General features: G+C 36.6%; 1 protein-coding gene across 1 annotated transcript in view; it reads left to right on the plus strand.

The window, feature by feature from the left end:
- Nucleotides 1-15,038, plus strand: part of ABCA13 (ATP binding cassette subfamily A member 13) — a 180,881-nt gene that overhangs the window by 122,251 nt on the left and 43,592 nt on the right. Inside the window, exons 42-48 of the mRNA XM_032118439.1 lie at nucleotides 2,900-2,954; nucleotides 3,569-3,746; nucleotides 6,323-6,438; nucleotides 10,432-10,588; nucleotides 11,539-11,792; nucleotides 12,073-12,271; nucleotides 13,563-13,672. Of these exons, the coding sequence (XP_031974330.1) occupies nucleotides 2,900-2,954; nucleotides 3,569-3,746; nucleotides 6,323-6,438; nucleotides 10,432-10,588; nucleotides 11,539-11,792; nucleotides 12,073-12,271; nucleotides 13,563-13,672 (1,069 nt within the window). The remainder of the gene's footprint in view (nucleotides 1-2,899; nucleotides 2,955-3,568; nucleotides 3,747-6,322; nucleotides 6,439-10,431; nucleotides 10,589-11,538; nucleotides 11,793-12,072; nucleotides 12,272-13,562; nucleotides 13,673-15,038) is intronic.

Raw genomic sequence — 15,038 nt, forward strand, 5'->3', positions numbered from 1 at the left:
TACTACTCCTTTACATAAATGGAAATTCAGTGGTTCCAGTGGGAAAAAATAATTTTCTTTGATATGCCAGTTTTGCTTCAGAACAAATAGCTGTAATTGTTTAAAAAATTAATGCTTTAAAAGAAAAACAAAGGAAAAATTTAAACAGCCCCTGAAGGCACATGGCATGAAAGACTTCTACATACAGCAGAAGTATCAGCTAGTGATACATCAAAACCTTATTGGCTTGAACCATTTTTGTTTTTCTAACTACCATTGGGCTTCAGTGTACTGCGTTTAGCTGTTATTTGAAAAATTTTTACCTTGCACTAGTTTTATGTGTGAGTTAATCATCATCCTGTTTTTCAGCTTTTTCCCATGCAGTGACTTAGTGATGTTTAGATTACTTTGGCTTGAAGATGAGTAATGAAAAATTAAAGGGGCAAAATAAATGTGTGCTTAGTCAAATTGCACCTGTTACTAGAATGAAGATATTTTTTGTCTTTATACAGCTGGACTCTAACAAAATATGACTGTGTTCAATTTAAGTGGTGCCCCAGAGAGTCAAGCTAAGGCTGCCAATAATTTATATCTTTACCAAATATACTGGAAAAATTATAATTGCTGTTAGGATGAAGTTTATTTCTCTGTTTTAATTTGGAACAGCATAGATTTATTTAGACACTAATCAAATAGTGCTGATATTGTGGTTTTACTTAAGGCCCACTCACTCAGCTCTCCCCCAGTAGCATGTAGTTATGATCCAGTTTTAAGGTTCTTAGAAATGCCTCTGCCCGAATTAAGGTGCAAACGAGACCATCCACCAGCGACAGTAGTAAGGGTTTTATTTGATGGTAAATATGAGAGAGAGAGAGAGAGAGAGAGAGAAAGAAGTAGAAAATAAGTGGGGGGGACAGAAAGAGTGACAGGGACAGAATAAGGAAAATATCACCACTCCGTGGATCCCAGCGATGTTCGTTGGTCCTCTCCAGCTGCTCTCTCGGTGGTGAAGGTCCCCCAGAAGGCACAGAGTCCCATGGGTGTACATGCTCAGGCTGGGTGGGCATGTCCAGCCATGTCCCCCTGGGGTGGGGGTCAGTCTCTCACAGCAGACTCTGGGTCTGTTGCACCACGTGCAGCCCTGTGGGGCCAAGCCTCTCACGGGAATGTCCCGTGGATGTGCCCTGTGGGGCTGGGGCTTCCACAGCTGGGCCAGTTTGTGTTTGTTGCCTCTCACCAGAGGCTGCACCAGGCACCTAAAACCTCCTCCTTCCCCCTCAGCTGGGGGGAATCTGTGTAAACCTGGCTTGTGTGAGCTGTGCTCTCCCCCCACCCCAAACTCAGCCAGGGATAGTTGCAGCTGGTGGCTTTGGCCTTTTGTGGATGCAAACCCTTCCTTCAGCCTGAGGTGATTGAACAATGTGTTTCCCTTTATGACTTTCAGTGCAAAGTCGCACTCTTCAGGGAAGCTTCTTCGGTTGTAGCTTCTTTATAATGAGCAAAACTTTGTATCAATGTTTGAGGCATGAGCTATTTTCAGTCTCTGACACATGTGAGAGACAATACTGGAAGTGATAAAACTCATGGGTTGAGATAAAATTTAATAGGTAAAAACAAAACCCACACATGCAAGCAAAGCAAAGCAAAACAAAGCAAAGCAAAGCAAGGAATTCATTCACCCTTTCCTGTGGGCAGGCAGAGGTTCAGCCATTCCCAGGAGAGTGGGGCCCCATCACGCCTAACACTGGCTTAGGAAGACAAATGTCATCACTCCAAATATCCCTCCCATTCTTCATTCTTCCCCCATTTTACATGCTGAGCATGATGCCTTATGGTATGGAATGTCCCTTTGGTCAGTCAGGGTCAGCTGTCCCACTGTGACCCGTCCCAACTCCCTGTGTCCCCCGCATTCCCTGCCATCCTCCTCACTGGTGGAGTGGGTGAGGAGCAGAAAACATCTTGACTCTAGGTGCTGCTCAGCAATAGCTAAAATATCCCTGTGTTATCAACACTGTTTCCAGTACAAATCCAAAACCTACCCTCATACCAGCTACTGTGAAGAAAATTAATTCCATCCAGCACAAAACCAGCACAGCTGGCACATCTGTCAGGCACACCTGCAGAGATAAGTCATGAACAGCATCAAGTCCAGTGGAACAGCACCTTTTGCAGTGACAATGTTTTGCACCTTCACCCCCTACCCCCCCAATTTTTCTTCTTTTGCTTGAAAAGAAAAAAAGCAAAAAGACACAGTTTTTGTTCACAAACTGCCTTCCAATTCCAAAGTTAATTTTGCTAGATTGCTAAATGTTGCTTGCATCAAGAACCAAAATAAGCCTAAGAATGCGTTGCCTCCTCAGGATTTTTCTTGGTCTCCCAAACTGGGCATGTTTCTAACTTAAAGCTCTACAGTTTCAATCAAAGGTGTGACTTTTTTTTCTTTTGTGAATTTAGGTGAACAGTTTTTCTCAGCAAAATGTCAGTAATCTAAAAAATTGCTGAAAGATCTAATCTAAAATCTAAACCAAGTGTATAAGCTGCAGTAACCATATACCTTACCCCAGAAGATTAGGTATATGAACAAATTCTACTTTAGGTTTTGTATTTGGTATCTTCTGTGATGGAAATTCCACAGCAATATATAGCATTGTTGAACCAATTTCTGAACTTCAGAATGCAGAAAAACAGCTACTACTTATGTTTATTCATTAGTTTTTAGTGGTTTCAAACTCTGGAAATCACTCAATGGGAGACAGTGCTTAGCTTTGCAGCTTGGTGGCTGATCTCTTTCTGTTGATTACTACGTATTTAACCTTTTTATTCGTATGTGTAACAAGTGTTAACAGTGTACTCTAGAACTTGAAGTCCGTAATAAGATTTAATATTTCTTTCTAAATAAGATTTATTTTTCTTTTCACAGGGATAACACTCTACAGCCAACCATATGGAGGAGCCTTGTTGGATGAGGACAAAATGTGAGCAAACTCTTAAAATTAACAGCAGACAATTGAAACTATCAATTAAATAAGAATATATGGATTAGATGCGGTGAATTGATAGACACAATTCAGTTCTATTGAGTGAAGCATTTTTTAGTGTGGATTGTCTGTCAAGTCCACTGTTTATGCCAAAAATGGTTGCAGTATTTTGTAAAGAAAAATACTGAATTTATGCTGATTGTGTCATAACAGTTTTAAACAGGGTAACTGCTTCAAATAATTGTCAAGTGTTTAAATTTTAGTTTTCTGTAAAGGGGAAATATTTGCACAAGCTTCACTTTGCAACTCAGACACATGCTGTGCTCTCTAACTCGCCTATAGTTTTGTAACTTAATGCATCTTGTTCCTGTTCTTTAATTAGATGTTGGCAGTGTAGAGATATTGTGTCCCTGCTCACTGTAGGGTCTTGGAGCTAGATGATCTTTAAGGCTCCTTACAACCCAAACCATTCTGTGATTCTATGGTGCTTGCAATCAGGATTAAGGTCCTAGCGTCAAGTGTTTTTGTAAGAAGTTGGCTTAAAAAATGCTAGCATTTGAGGGGTTTTTCCCCACTGTGTTTTCATGACACTCTTTTGCTTTTTACCCCAGAATGGAGAATGTTCGTCAGTGTGGGGTAGCGCTGTGTATCATGCTGGGTTTCTCTATCCTTACTGCATCCATTGGAAGTGCCATAGTGAAAGACAGAGTATCTGGGACAAAACGCTTGCAACACATCACAGGCCTGGGTTACAAAACTTACTGGCTTGCTAACTTCTGCTGTGATATGGTATGTATTATGTGGGGCAGAATAAGGTGTAAATTTTAGGCTAGTTTGTCATAAATGAGCAAAAGGAGATATGATCACAAGATACATGAAAAAGATTTGAATTGCGCAGTGACAGCTGTTGGCTGACATGCTAACAAACATTAAGTCACCATTCCTAATTTAATACAGGGTGGGGATTGTGTTCCTTGCTTCCCAAAGCTGAATTGTAAATTATTTGCTACCTTTAGCTATGTATACTATTTTACAATTAAAAGGAAGTTGGCTAATCAGCCTAGACAGAAAGAATGTTCCACTCATAGGAGGAATTTCCATGCTTTGAATTTTGCCATGCACTGACAAAACCTTTCAAGTTAGTGGAGAAAACTGAAAGTACTAGTCAGATACTTTAAGGGATAATTATGTTATCTGTTGTTGTGGATAATATGAGATATTTATAATCGGTACCTTTTATTTGTGGTGAGTACTGGAACTGACATCTTAAGGAAGTGGTGGAGTCACCATCCCTGGAGGTATTTAAAAGACATATAGATATGGCACTGAGGGACATGGTTTAGTGGTGGACTTGGCAGTGCTGGATTAATGGTTGGACCTGATGTTCTTAAAGTCCTTTCCAACCTTTAGGTTGGATTCTATGACATCCTGGTCAGGAACAGAAATTTTTGGAATACTGTTTTCGTTTAGACTATTCTAATTCTAAAACATTAGATCTTCACCCATCCATACTTGAAATCAGAATTTTCACACTTGAGCAATCTTGAAGTAAGAGCACATTTTTCCAAAAGTTATTTACTTGGCCAGTCAATCTTCGTATTTCTTTTTGCTGCTGCTTCAGATAAGAAGGCTTGGTTAAAAACTCAGTCCTTCATCATTCGGTTTCTCCTTGTGAGCAAAGTCAACTCCTCATTATTTTCTGCCAATCTCTCAAAATATTCTCACAAATTCAACACAGTGCTGCATGATCAATTACGATCTGGGAAAGAACAGACACTGCTTTAAATGCTAATTGTGCTGCAGATCATTTAGGGACACTGAACATGTGAATATATGAACTGTCAAATTTTTTACGTATTTTAAGTAGTATAGGCTGTGTCCTGTATTACTGGTAGCAGAATCTTTACTAGGCCTGCAGAAGTATTTGATTTATGAAATTGCTCTCATGAGGATCAGGCTGTTCTTGCTGTATTTATAGGCATGAATGATATTCATTACTATGTTCAACAAATGGAAAAAGTGTAAGTGCTAAGAAAATTTAGAGAAATAGAGAAATTTTGTTCAGATTAAGCTTGTGTCACTAGAGGAGCAAAATTAAAATTGTTTTGTTGTACCTGCATGACTTCTGTAATACACCATGATTTCAGGGTAAGATTTCCAATAGGATTTGATTTTAAAGTTATTTATTTATTTCTAGACAGAAGCCCCAGATTATTGAAACATACTGGGACTCAAATGCTTTGTGACTTCTCTACAATGTTTTTAACAGCTTCAGGATAACTGAAACATAAATCTGTGGGTAGTATGTTATGATGTTTGTGTATGGCAAAGAAAAGGTACTCTGTGAATAAGATGAGAATATTGAATCCATCTACATTTTACTCCATTGCCCTTCTATTAAAAACAAAAAAATGTTTTCCCAGTAGCAAAGAGGTGACGGCCTCTGGTTTAACTTGGAACAGATTTTCATTGTACTTCGTTATGAAAGTCTAATTTTACTAGTATGTTGTTCTACACTGAATATTTATATAGACCTTGATTTGTTGCCTCTATTGCAGTTGTATCTCAGAATCTCAGTTATATTAGGATAAAGCTAAATATTACATAAGTATAAATGGAGGCAGTCAGTGCCCTAATGAGCTCAGGTTCAGTGCACAGAGCAGGCAGACACTGAAAATGGAGCTAAGCACAGATTTTCACATCCTGACATTTGCTATTTGCAAGCAGAACCGCTCTCTCTTGAGTACTTGGATATGAATCCCCTGTACCAATCCCACCCTGCCACCCTTCAGTGTTTAGTTGCCATTATATCAAGAGACTAAAGAGAGAAACTGCTTTACCTGTTGCATGATGGCTGTAATGCTTTTACATATTGTGTCCATTCCCAATTAAAGATGTCATTTGCTTCATCAGCACACATGGTCTTTCATTAAAATCTCTTTTAAAATTGCATCCTTATTATTCTCCTATGAATGAAGTACCAATCAGTGAAACTGCTATTTCTGAAACCAAACCTCTGTATTCACAGTGTAATTTGATGTTTTGGAGCAATGGCCCCACACGGACTCATTATCTGGAAGAGTTAGCTTGTTAAATGGATGTATTGGAAAGGTCAATAGAAATAGGATTATGGGGGATATTCTGTAGTCAGATTTTATCTTGTCAGGCTGTTTCATGTGTATGGGGTAGTTTCACAGCAAGTATAGAGTCAAATCTCCAAGCTCTTCTGACTATTTCTTCCTAATTTATAGTATAATTGTATTGCAAGTATGGAAAAGTTAATTTTTAAAACCCTTCTATGCAAATTAGGTAAGATCAGTAAGAGATGCTCACCTACTCAGTGCTTTTTTTCCTTCTGTTTCTAGGTGTTTTACATGGTTCCAGTCACCCTGTGTGTTGGTGTTATTAGTGCCTTCCAGCTATCAGCCTTCACTTTCCGAATGAACTTGGCAGCCACTGTTCTCCTGCTGATACTCTTTGGGTATGTGATTGGAAACGTTACTATGGAATTACAGCTTCTAAGAAACAAACATAAATCTTCAGATGTAGTTTGCACCTGCTGCTGGATGCATGGTTTTCTGTCTTTGTAAACAATTATGATTCAGCAAAATAAAAGGAAAAAACAGGCTGAAACGTGAGTTTGAAAGTTAAACACAAAAAGTGGGTGGAGATTTATGCATAAAAAAAAAAAAAAGGAGTGGAAATGTCTCAGAAGATACTCAGCCTGTATAACTGTATAACAGTAATTTGCTGTTAGAAATTGATTGTATGTTATCTTCCAGAAGGAATATTCCAGAGGGAATATTAACATAGGTCAGAATGTCAGAATTTCAGTGCTTAGCTGTGCAGAATATCATCAAGAAGGTCACAAACGGCTTTTATTACAGCTTAAACCGTTTTCTGTAATTCTACATAGCTCCAGGAGTTTATATTTCCAATGAGAAGTCTGTCCAATGTGAAGTACCGGGCTGGTCAGAGATTTGTCTCCAAACAGTGCTGTGAGAGAGGAAAGTTCTACCGTGCTACTCTCTTGCTTAGCTTCACATCAAAAAAACCCAAACAACCCAACCAAAAACCCAACCCTGTTATAGAAGGTTAAAATAGCTGGTTAAAGAGAGGATTGATACCTCTATAAAAATAAGTTTGTTGAGCCCTGGGATCAATCAAATGAATAGTGTATTCTATTCCTTTAGCTCTTCCCATGTGCTGTCTAAGGTGATGTGAGAAATGCTGAAGATGAATTGTTAAAGGAAAAAGCTTCTGAAAAGTTCATTCCTTATTTCAAGTAACTAATTGTTGCTACACTTGTCAGGGAGGATGCATATCTTACATGACAGCTGCTTCATGACAGAATCATAGGGAAGGAAAAAAGAAAGGACCTTCTGCAAGATCAGGACATGTTCGATTCCAGGAAGAGTCTCAGATAAATCCTTCAAAAAACCCCCCAGTTTGCTATGTTGCACCTTGAAACTCTTTTCAAGGTTTTGTGCCTTCAGGAACTCATTTTTTTTGAAAACTGTTTAGGTATCCTCAAAGCTGGACCTTTTCTTGGAAATTCTAGCCTAGGTTTATTCAGAATCATACTTCATAATTATCCTTCATCAAACGCCTTTTGCAAGCCAAAAGAAGCAAAGTCCTCTCTTGCAAAACCTTCCAAATTCCTTGGATAATTCTATTTGTCATTTTTCCTTATAACTCCAGTTTGAGCTCATCTTTCCTGGACGTGAATGGCCAAACTAGTATGAAATATTTTAGAGGTCATAATGCCAGGATGTTGTAAATAAATTGTATGAAACATCCAAAATTCATAATTTTCTCTTCTCTGTATCACTCTTTTGTGCCACTCTCACTTCCTTTCTTCAGCACTTCCATCAAGTGTTTCCTTCAAGTTAAAGGCACAAATTCTAACCAGTCTTAGTGCAAAGATTTCACACTATGAAATCTCACACCCTTTTTTTATTACCTTTACAACCATTGAACCCTTCTTGTGATCCAATTGCTGTCATCCTAGTGAGGCATAGGTATCTATAGAAATCTTAGCCAAGCAGCAACTGAAGCACACAGTACAGACCTGTATGTCTACTGAAGTCATAACAGGTTTTTTCTCTGGTGTGCTTTGGGCTTTGGCCCTGCCCACAGTATACTATCCAATGGCAGTTATGCTGGCATTTTTTTAACCAAAATGTTGAGTTAGACTTTGAGTATTTCAGAAAAAAAAAGTCATTGACTGAAAAGCTGGACTGTCTTATTTTGTTGACTGCAGATGCAGCTTAATAAACTCAATATAATCCCTCCTGTACTGTTCATCTTTGGCTGACCTAACAGATGTTGCAGTGATTTTTAACTAGAAAATCTATGTATTCAATGTGTATTAACATATATTAAAGATCCAATAGGTGTCAGTGTAAGTTTAACACCTCTCAAGGACACTGATAAAATTCAGAGTTGCCACTCTTCCTAGTCTACCCTTTATTCAGCCTAACTACACTGTAAATGTGATGAAGCCTGCTGTGGCCATTTTATTTTTCCCCAGTACTGTGCATGTAATCCTCATTCATCTGCATGCTGCCATCATCTGCATTTTTTTCCTTTTAAAATGTTTTTTTCTCTTCAGGGTACATTTGTGTGGATTTTCTGATCTAGAATAAAGATAAAAATAGCACAGTTATAGAAAAAAGTTAAAGAGAAGAGGGTGTGCTTGAAAGAATAATCACGTTTCTTAGTGTGCTACTTTAAAAGTGATTTCCTTTAAAAATATAATGGTCTCTTAACTAAACTACATTTTTTTCTCTTTTAGTTGATAGCAGAGGTGTTTCCTAGTCCAAACGCTTAAGCAGTTTTTTCCAAAATGTTCTGTCTTTTACACTTAGAAAATACTAAATTGCAACTGCAGCAGAAGGAAAAGAAAGAGGATAGAAATGTAGGTGTGACTGGCCTCCACTTTAAAGGCTGTATTTGAACATCATGTAACTTTAGTATTCTGAAAGTCTTACTCATTTCTTAGCAGCTATAAGCAAACAAATCAAATTTTGCTTTCATTTACAGCAGAGTAACAGCACTGTAAATCATGTCTCTTTCCTGAGCTGTTTCCAAGGATGGACTTGTATTTATGATATTGTAATTCTGAGAACAGTGATTTTGGTATGTGCATGAAGGGAAGAAAAGATTGGGTGATTAAGACTGGCAACAGGATGCTGAAAAGTATAGTGTGATCTTGAATACTTACAATCCTCATTTGAGACCCAAACATTGAGTCATTTAACCTTTTTCTTCCTGTAAACTGAGGATAACATCATTATTACTTCCCAGCAGGGTTTGCAAGTTTGTTTTTTAAGGTAAAAGATTTTGGCATTCTCCAATGCAATAAGAAAGTACAAAATACTGAATTCAAAAGGGTCTTTTATGACTTATAATCTAAACTACACTTTAAGGCAGTGAAGAAGTGAATTCACAGGTTTTTGGCTAGTTGCTCTTGCGTGCAGCTCACTACTAAACCAGTTATGCATATTAATATTATATAAGTGTTTATAAATACACTACATATGTACTTATCATTGTGCAATAGAGTATGCTGATAGCTCCTGCAGTCTATATATTGCTTGTTTGATAGATATGTCTTGTGCTATGATGAATGGAAAATAAATTTTCTTTATGTAATATGCATGCTCCAAATGCCCAGACCTTGTTTTAGTCTTTGTAAAGATCTCTTTATAAAACATGTGAGTACTCCATTCTGGATAGGCATCACTTGGCTTGTCAGAATGGAGGGTGCCTTCCTCCTTCTTTTAAAGATTCTCATGAAAGGTGATGTAGCTATGGACATGCTGTCTTATCCTCATTGTGCTGTGCACTCATTTTGATAGCTATTACTCTACTAATTGACAACCTGGTTTAGGTAATAACATGGTCTCTAGGTTTTTTCCATTCTAACTTATCACTGGCACAAATATTAGTTCCAGTTCAAAGATCATTGTTTTTTCTTCTTTTTCTTTCTCTTTCTTTGCTCACTATCTCCTTCTTCTTTTGTTCTTTTTTTTCTTTCTATGAAAGCCTCTCAGAAAAGATAACTGCTCAGCATTCATGATTTAAGCTTTAAATACTTGGTTTTAATTCCTTCTCTGTGTAAGAGGCTTGATAAGGTGCATGGGTTTGCAGTCATTCAGAAATCAGGATTGTGAGCTGTCTGGAACAGTAAAAGTAAATATCTGATATAGGCAAAAATGAATCATAACATGGGAATAAATATGTGTACATCTATGGAACTATAAGCTAATTTGTTAAGGAACACTTATCCCAGATTTGTCCTTTTTTAAATCAATTGTTCAGAAGAGTTTTTTGTCTATCTTAAAAATAAGGAACAATAATTGTGGTTTTATTCCAATGTGATGACTGACTTTTTTTTGGGGGGGGAGGGGGGAGGGGTGAGGCAAAAACATAACTTATTTGTGACAGTTTTGTTTCTTTAAACTTTCAGGTATGCAACTTTACCTTGGATGTATCTCGCATCCAGATTCTTCTCAAGTTCAGATGTAGCTTTTATTTCTTACATCTCCTTAAATTTTGTGTTTGGCCTGTGTACCATGCTGGTGACTCTCTTACCTCGCTTGTTAGCTATAATTTCCAAAGTTCAGGTCAGTATAAAACCTTTGGTTTATCTTTTTCATAACTGAGATGTGTACACACACGTACATGCATGTATATATTTGAAAAAGTATATTTGCCTGTTTATATATTTGTACTGATAAGATTTTTCCAGTAGAAAAACATATGGTTTTTAAACATTCATGATTTTTCTGTCCTAGAATATACCGTATTGACTGTTACCATCTTGAATTTTAACTTGTCTATAACCCAAAAAAGCATGCTATAATAATGGGAAAACAGTGTTAATTGAAACTTTGACATTTTCTAGATCATTAAGTTGTAATTGGCACATAATGGGAGCTGTTCTGGTCCATTAAATAGATTATATGCACTGTAAAATGTGTTTGAATAATATTGACATAAGAGATAAGCTGCATATTCCTAGGATCACTAATGCACTGTATGAATAGTAATTCATACAGTTCATTCTCACTACATGTATGTGATTTTAATTAGTCATAATGGTGTTTAAACCACTTGATGGAAAGGAGTTCCAAAATGAGTGTGACTCTCCATTCAGGAGAGACAACCTCCATTTATACAGGTCAAAATCTTGATGTTTGAAGGAAAATCTGGATTATGTGTCATGAAAGTGTGTAAGCAGATGCAGTATTCACTTGGGTTTAAGTTGGTGATTCAGATTTGATAGTATTCAAATATTAAAACGTTAAGGAAATAGAAGGATCATGGGTATATGTGTTTCGATACCATCTGTGAATTTCAACTAAGACTAGAATGCCATGGCTGTAGAAATTCTAAAATGCAATATGATATGAACCCTGTCCCCAAAATAGTTCACAATATGCACTTTAGAATTCAGTTTACCATGAGTGAGATTTGAATGCTGCGTCCAGTTTTGCAAGTGTTCTCATTAGGCTGTTGGAGAAAACTAATTTTTTTCCTTTTTTTTATTCTCCTCCCTCCTTGCTGCATACAGAGTTTTCAGAACATCTACAATATCCTCAAATGGGCATTCATCATATTCCCACAGTTCTGCCTAGGCCAGGGTTTAATAGAGCTTTCGTACAATCAGATCAAGTTTGACCTGACCAGGAACTTTGGAATAGATTCTTATGTGAGCCCCTTTGAAATGGATTTCCTGGGCTGGATTTTTGTGGAAATGGCCCTTCAGGGAACACTGCTACTTCTTTTACGTCTTTTCCTTCATTGGGACCTCCTCCAGAAACCCAGGTGTGTTAGCATTTGTATTCTGCCACAATGGGCACTGAATTAATTTTTAGAGCAAGAAAATGGTGTGTTCCTTTGAACACCTGAAGAGAAATACTTCTGATAATGTGGTGTACCTGAATTAATGCAGACTACAGAAAAAATACAAGTAGTTGTTTTTCCCTTGAATTCTGATGAGAACTGATCACCAAGTGCTAAGGCATTACAGCCAGGAAAACAGGAGTTATAGAGCGCAGCAATGACCAATTTGCCATGTATCACTTATTGTCATGTTCTGTTGTAGGGGTCCTTGTTCAGTTCAGCAGTTCAGCATGGACAGCCCTTCAGAAGATGTTGATGTAGAAATGGAGCGTCAGCGACTCTTTGGTGGGAGAACTGGTAATGATGTCCTACTTCTGTACAACCTCAGGAAGTGTTATGGAGGTTTCAGTAAGAAGAACACAGCTGTGGAAAACATAAGCTTGGGCGTACCGAGGGGAGAGGTAAAGGGGTCTTTCTTTTTCCCCTTTTATAAAGGAACACTTTAGTCTGAGCAATTGTTGAGACATAGTCAGTGTGTGTACAGTGAAAGATCTGTTGATAGCAGCAGAAAAATTTCAGTTGTAGTAATTTCTGAAAATCAATAACTGGATAAAAGCAGAAACTCTGGTGGTGCTGAAGAAGTGACTGTTCATTTGTTTTTTGGGTTAAACTTTAATCAGAGTATTGAGTTTTTTACTTCTTGCTTATCTTTACCAATTTACAGTAATATAGGCTAACATAGAAAGCAAGTAAGGTAGCATGGCAGTTCAAAGAGAAAACAGAATACCCAACTCAATAGCAAACCATGGACTGAATCCTGAATTTGTCACCGCAGCACACTTTTAGTTCCCATGCTGAAATCATCGCAGTATGTTTGAATATAGCATATACATACAAACTATTTCAATAAATTGAAATTTAGTGCTGAACAAATTTTTATTTGTGTTTGGGGTTTTTTTTCATCATTTTGATGGTTTGGGGAATTACAGAAATTAATTTCTAAGCTACTGAGAAAGAAAAGACTTTTCTTGGTTGCTAATATAATATCGGAAGATCTGAGAAGCTTGCACATGGCAGCACAGGTCCAGTGATGTCCTGCTACTTGCTGATTAGCTGTTGGGTAACTGAGGCAACCAGGAGGATGTTATTGCTGATTAAAGCCTATCTATCAATAAAAAAGTTCATGAAAAAGGTATTTCAAAATCATAAAGGGCTATGTGTAGACTTAATATGAACGCTATCCTAGCTTAAGCATAAAGTTATTGTAGCTAGGGGCCTGAAATAAGTGTTCAAATGAGTGTGTCTCTTGGATGTTTGTTGTTCACTTGTACAGAGCGAAGCAGCTCATGCAAAGCTGGGAAATATTGACTCTGTGGACTGATAGCCAGGGTTTGGAAACAGGACCTAAACCCTCCTGTTCAAATGTAGCATTTACTAATAATATGGATAAATAATGAATTTATTTGCTGTGAAGGGTTTTAAGTGGAGGGCTAGAATCCTAAATAAGTCACTTTTAGTAATTAGGGGGTAATCAAAATATTATGTATATGGGTTTTTTTAAACCGATTTTCTGTGGGAAAGGGAATTTGCACACACTTTATATCCATATACAGTTTCTTACAGACATATTATAGGAAATATGGAAAGGGGGGAAATTTGAAGGTGTAATGTTTCTTATTTTTTTCAGTATAGCATATTGATTGCCTTTTGGTGGTGTTTTTTTTTTTTTTTTTTAATATGTATCTCTGATAGTGTTTTGGACTCCTTGGAACAAATGGAGCTGGGAAAAGCACAACATTTAAGATGCTGACTGGAGATATCACCCCATCTGCAGGACGTGCTGTTATCAGGACTCCTACTGGGTAAATAATGCAGGGTTTGATCAGAATAGTGCTAATTGATAATGCACATGATCAAAGACTCAGCACATCTTCAGTCCTTTATACTGTACTCTAGGGACCTATTTTGTTCCCTTTTAAATATATACTGCTTTGTTGCTGTTAAGTCGCTGTGGAAAAGCATTTTAGAATTATTTAATTCTGTTTGACAGCTCTGTTAGTTGAGAATAAACTTGTCTGGTAGCAAAAGAGAAACTCTAAGAAGACTTAACATACATCCTTTGAAAACTTAAAAAAAATTGTAACATATGTTAAGATGCATGGACATATATCCCCCATACTAGTACTGCACTGAAAGTTTTCCAGGCTTAGGCAGATGAGCAGTGCTTCAAGTGCATAATTTTAAAATATTTTCTTACACTTATGTACTTCAGAGTCATTAATTAATTACTTGATCAATATGGTATATAATTAGGATAAGAGGTGTTGGTGAAATTTATCATTCTGATGGAGTGATAAATGTATAATGGACTTTGGGTTAGATGTAATCAATAATTATAATTTTTTCCCAGCAAAACTGGAGGGGAAGTAAAGTTATTTTTTTTTTAGTCGGTAGTAAATATATATATTTATATATATATATATATATATTTATATATATATATATAAATGGATTCTGGGCTCTTCTTTTTTCTAAATTATGTAGATTTTGAAATATTTTTTTGGACAAGGACAGGTCAAGAGTTTAATTAAGAATTTTTTAAAGAAAGCATTTTTGAATTTTCAAAATGTCAAGTTACATTTTTTTGGTTTAGAAATCAAATTCTTTCATAGGTCAGTATTTCCTCAATTCTTTACAAAGATAATGATTATCAGATTTAGCTTCAAAGAATAAGTAGTTTCAATCATTGCAAAATTCAGTTTTCTGGAAAATTTGCACTTTTGAAATCTACAATATCACCGCTATCAAACATAATTTTACTTCAGTGTGCTTTTTCATTATCTTTCATAGCAAACCATAAAAAAATATTAATCATAAAGCAGGAATGATTTAAAAAAAGCAAGCAGATTTTGGAAAAATTATTCTTAAGAGAAGAAGAAAGGGTGTGAGTGAGGCTTTAAAATGGTTAGACTTCTAGATGGTTGTTTTCATTTATAATTTTTCAAACATTTCAGTTTTTATAATTTTCTGTCTTAAACAGAAGACGAAATTTTTCAGACACTAAGCAAAATTAAAAATAACAGAAGTGATTTAAAATTAGGTAAAAATCAACATTTGTTATTCTTTGGAACTGATGGAAGCCTTTGTACCAGGATATGATGGAGACCAGAAGTTTATAGCATGAGTCTGAAGAGAATTTGAGATCTAGAGAAATAAAATAATCTGTAA

The sequence above is a fragment of the Corvus moneduloides genome, chromosome 1, assembly GCF_009650955.1.
Source record: "Corvus moneduloides isolate bCorMon1 chromosome 1, bCorMon1.pri, whole genome shotgun sequence".
In the NCBI taxonomy this organism is placed as follows: domain Eukaryota; kingdom Metazoa; phylum Chordata; class Aves; order Passeriformes; family Corvidae; genus Corvus; species Corvus moneduloides.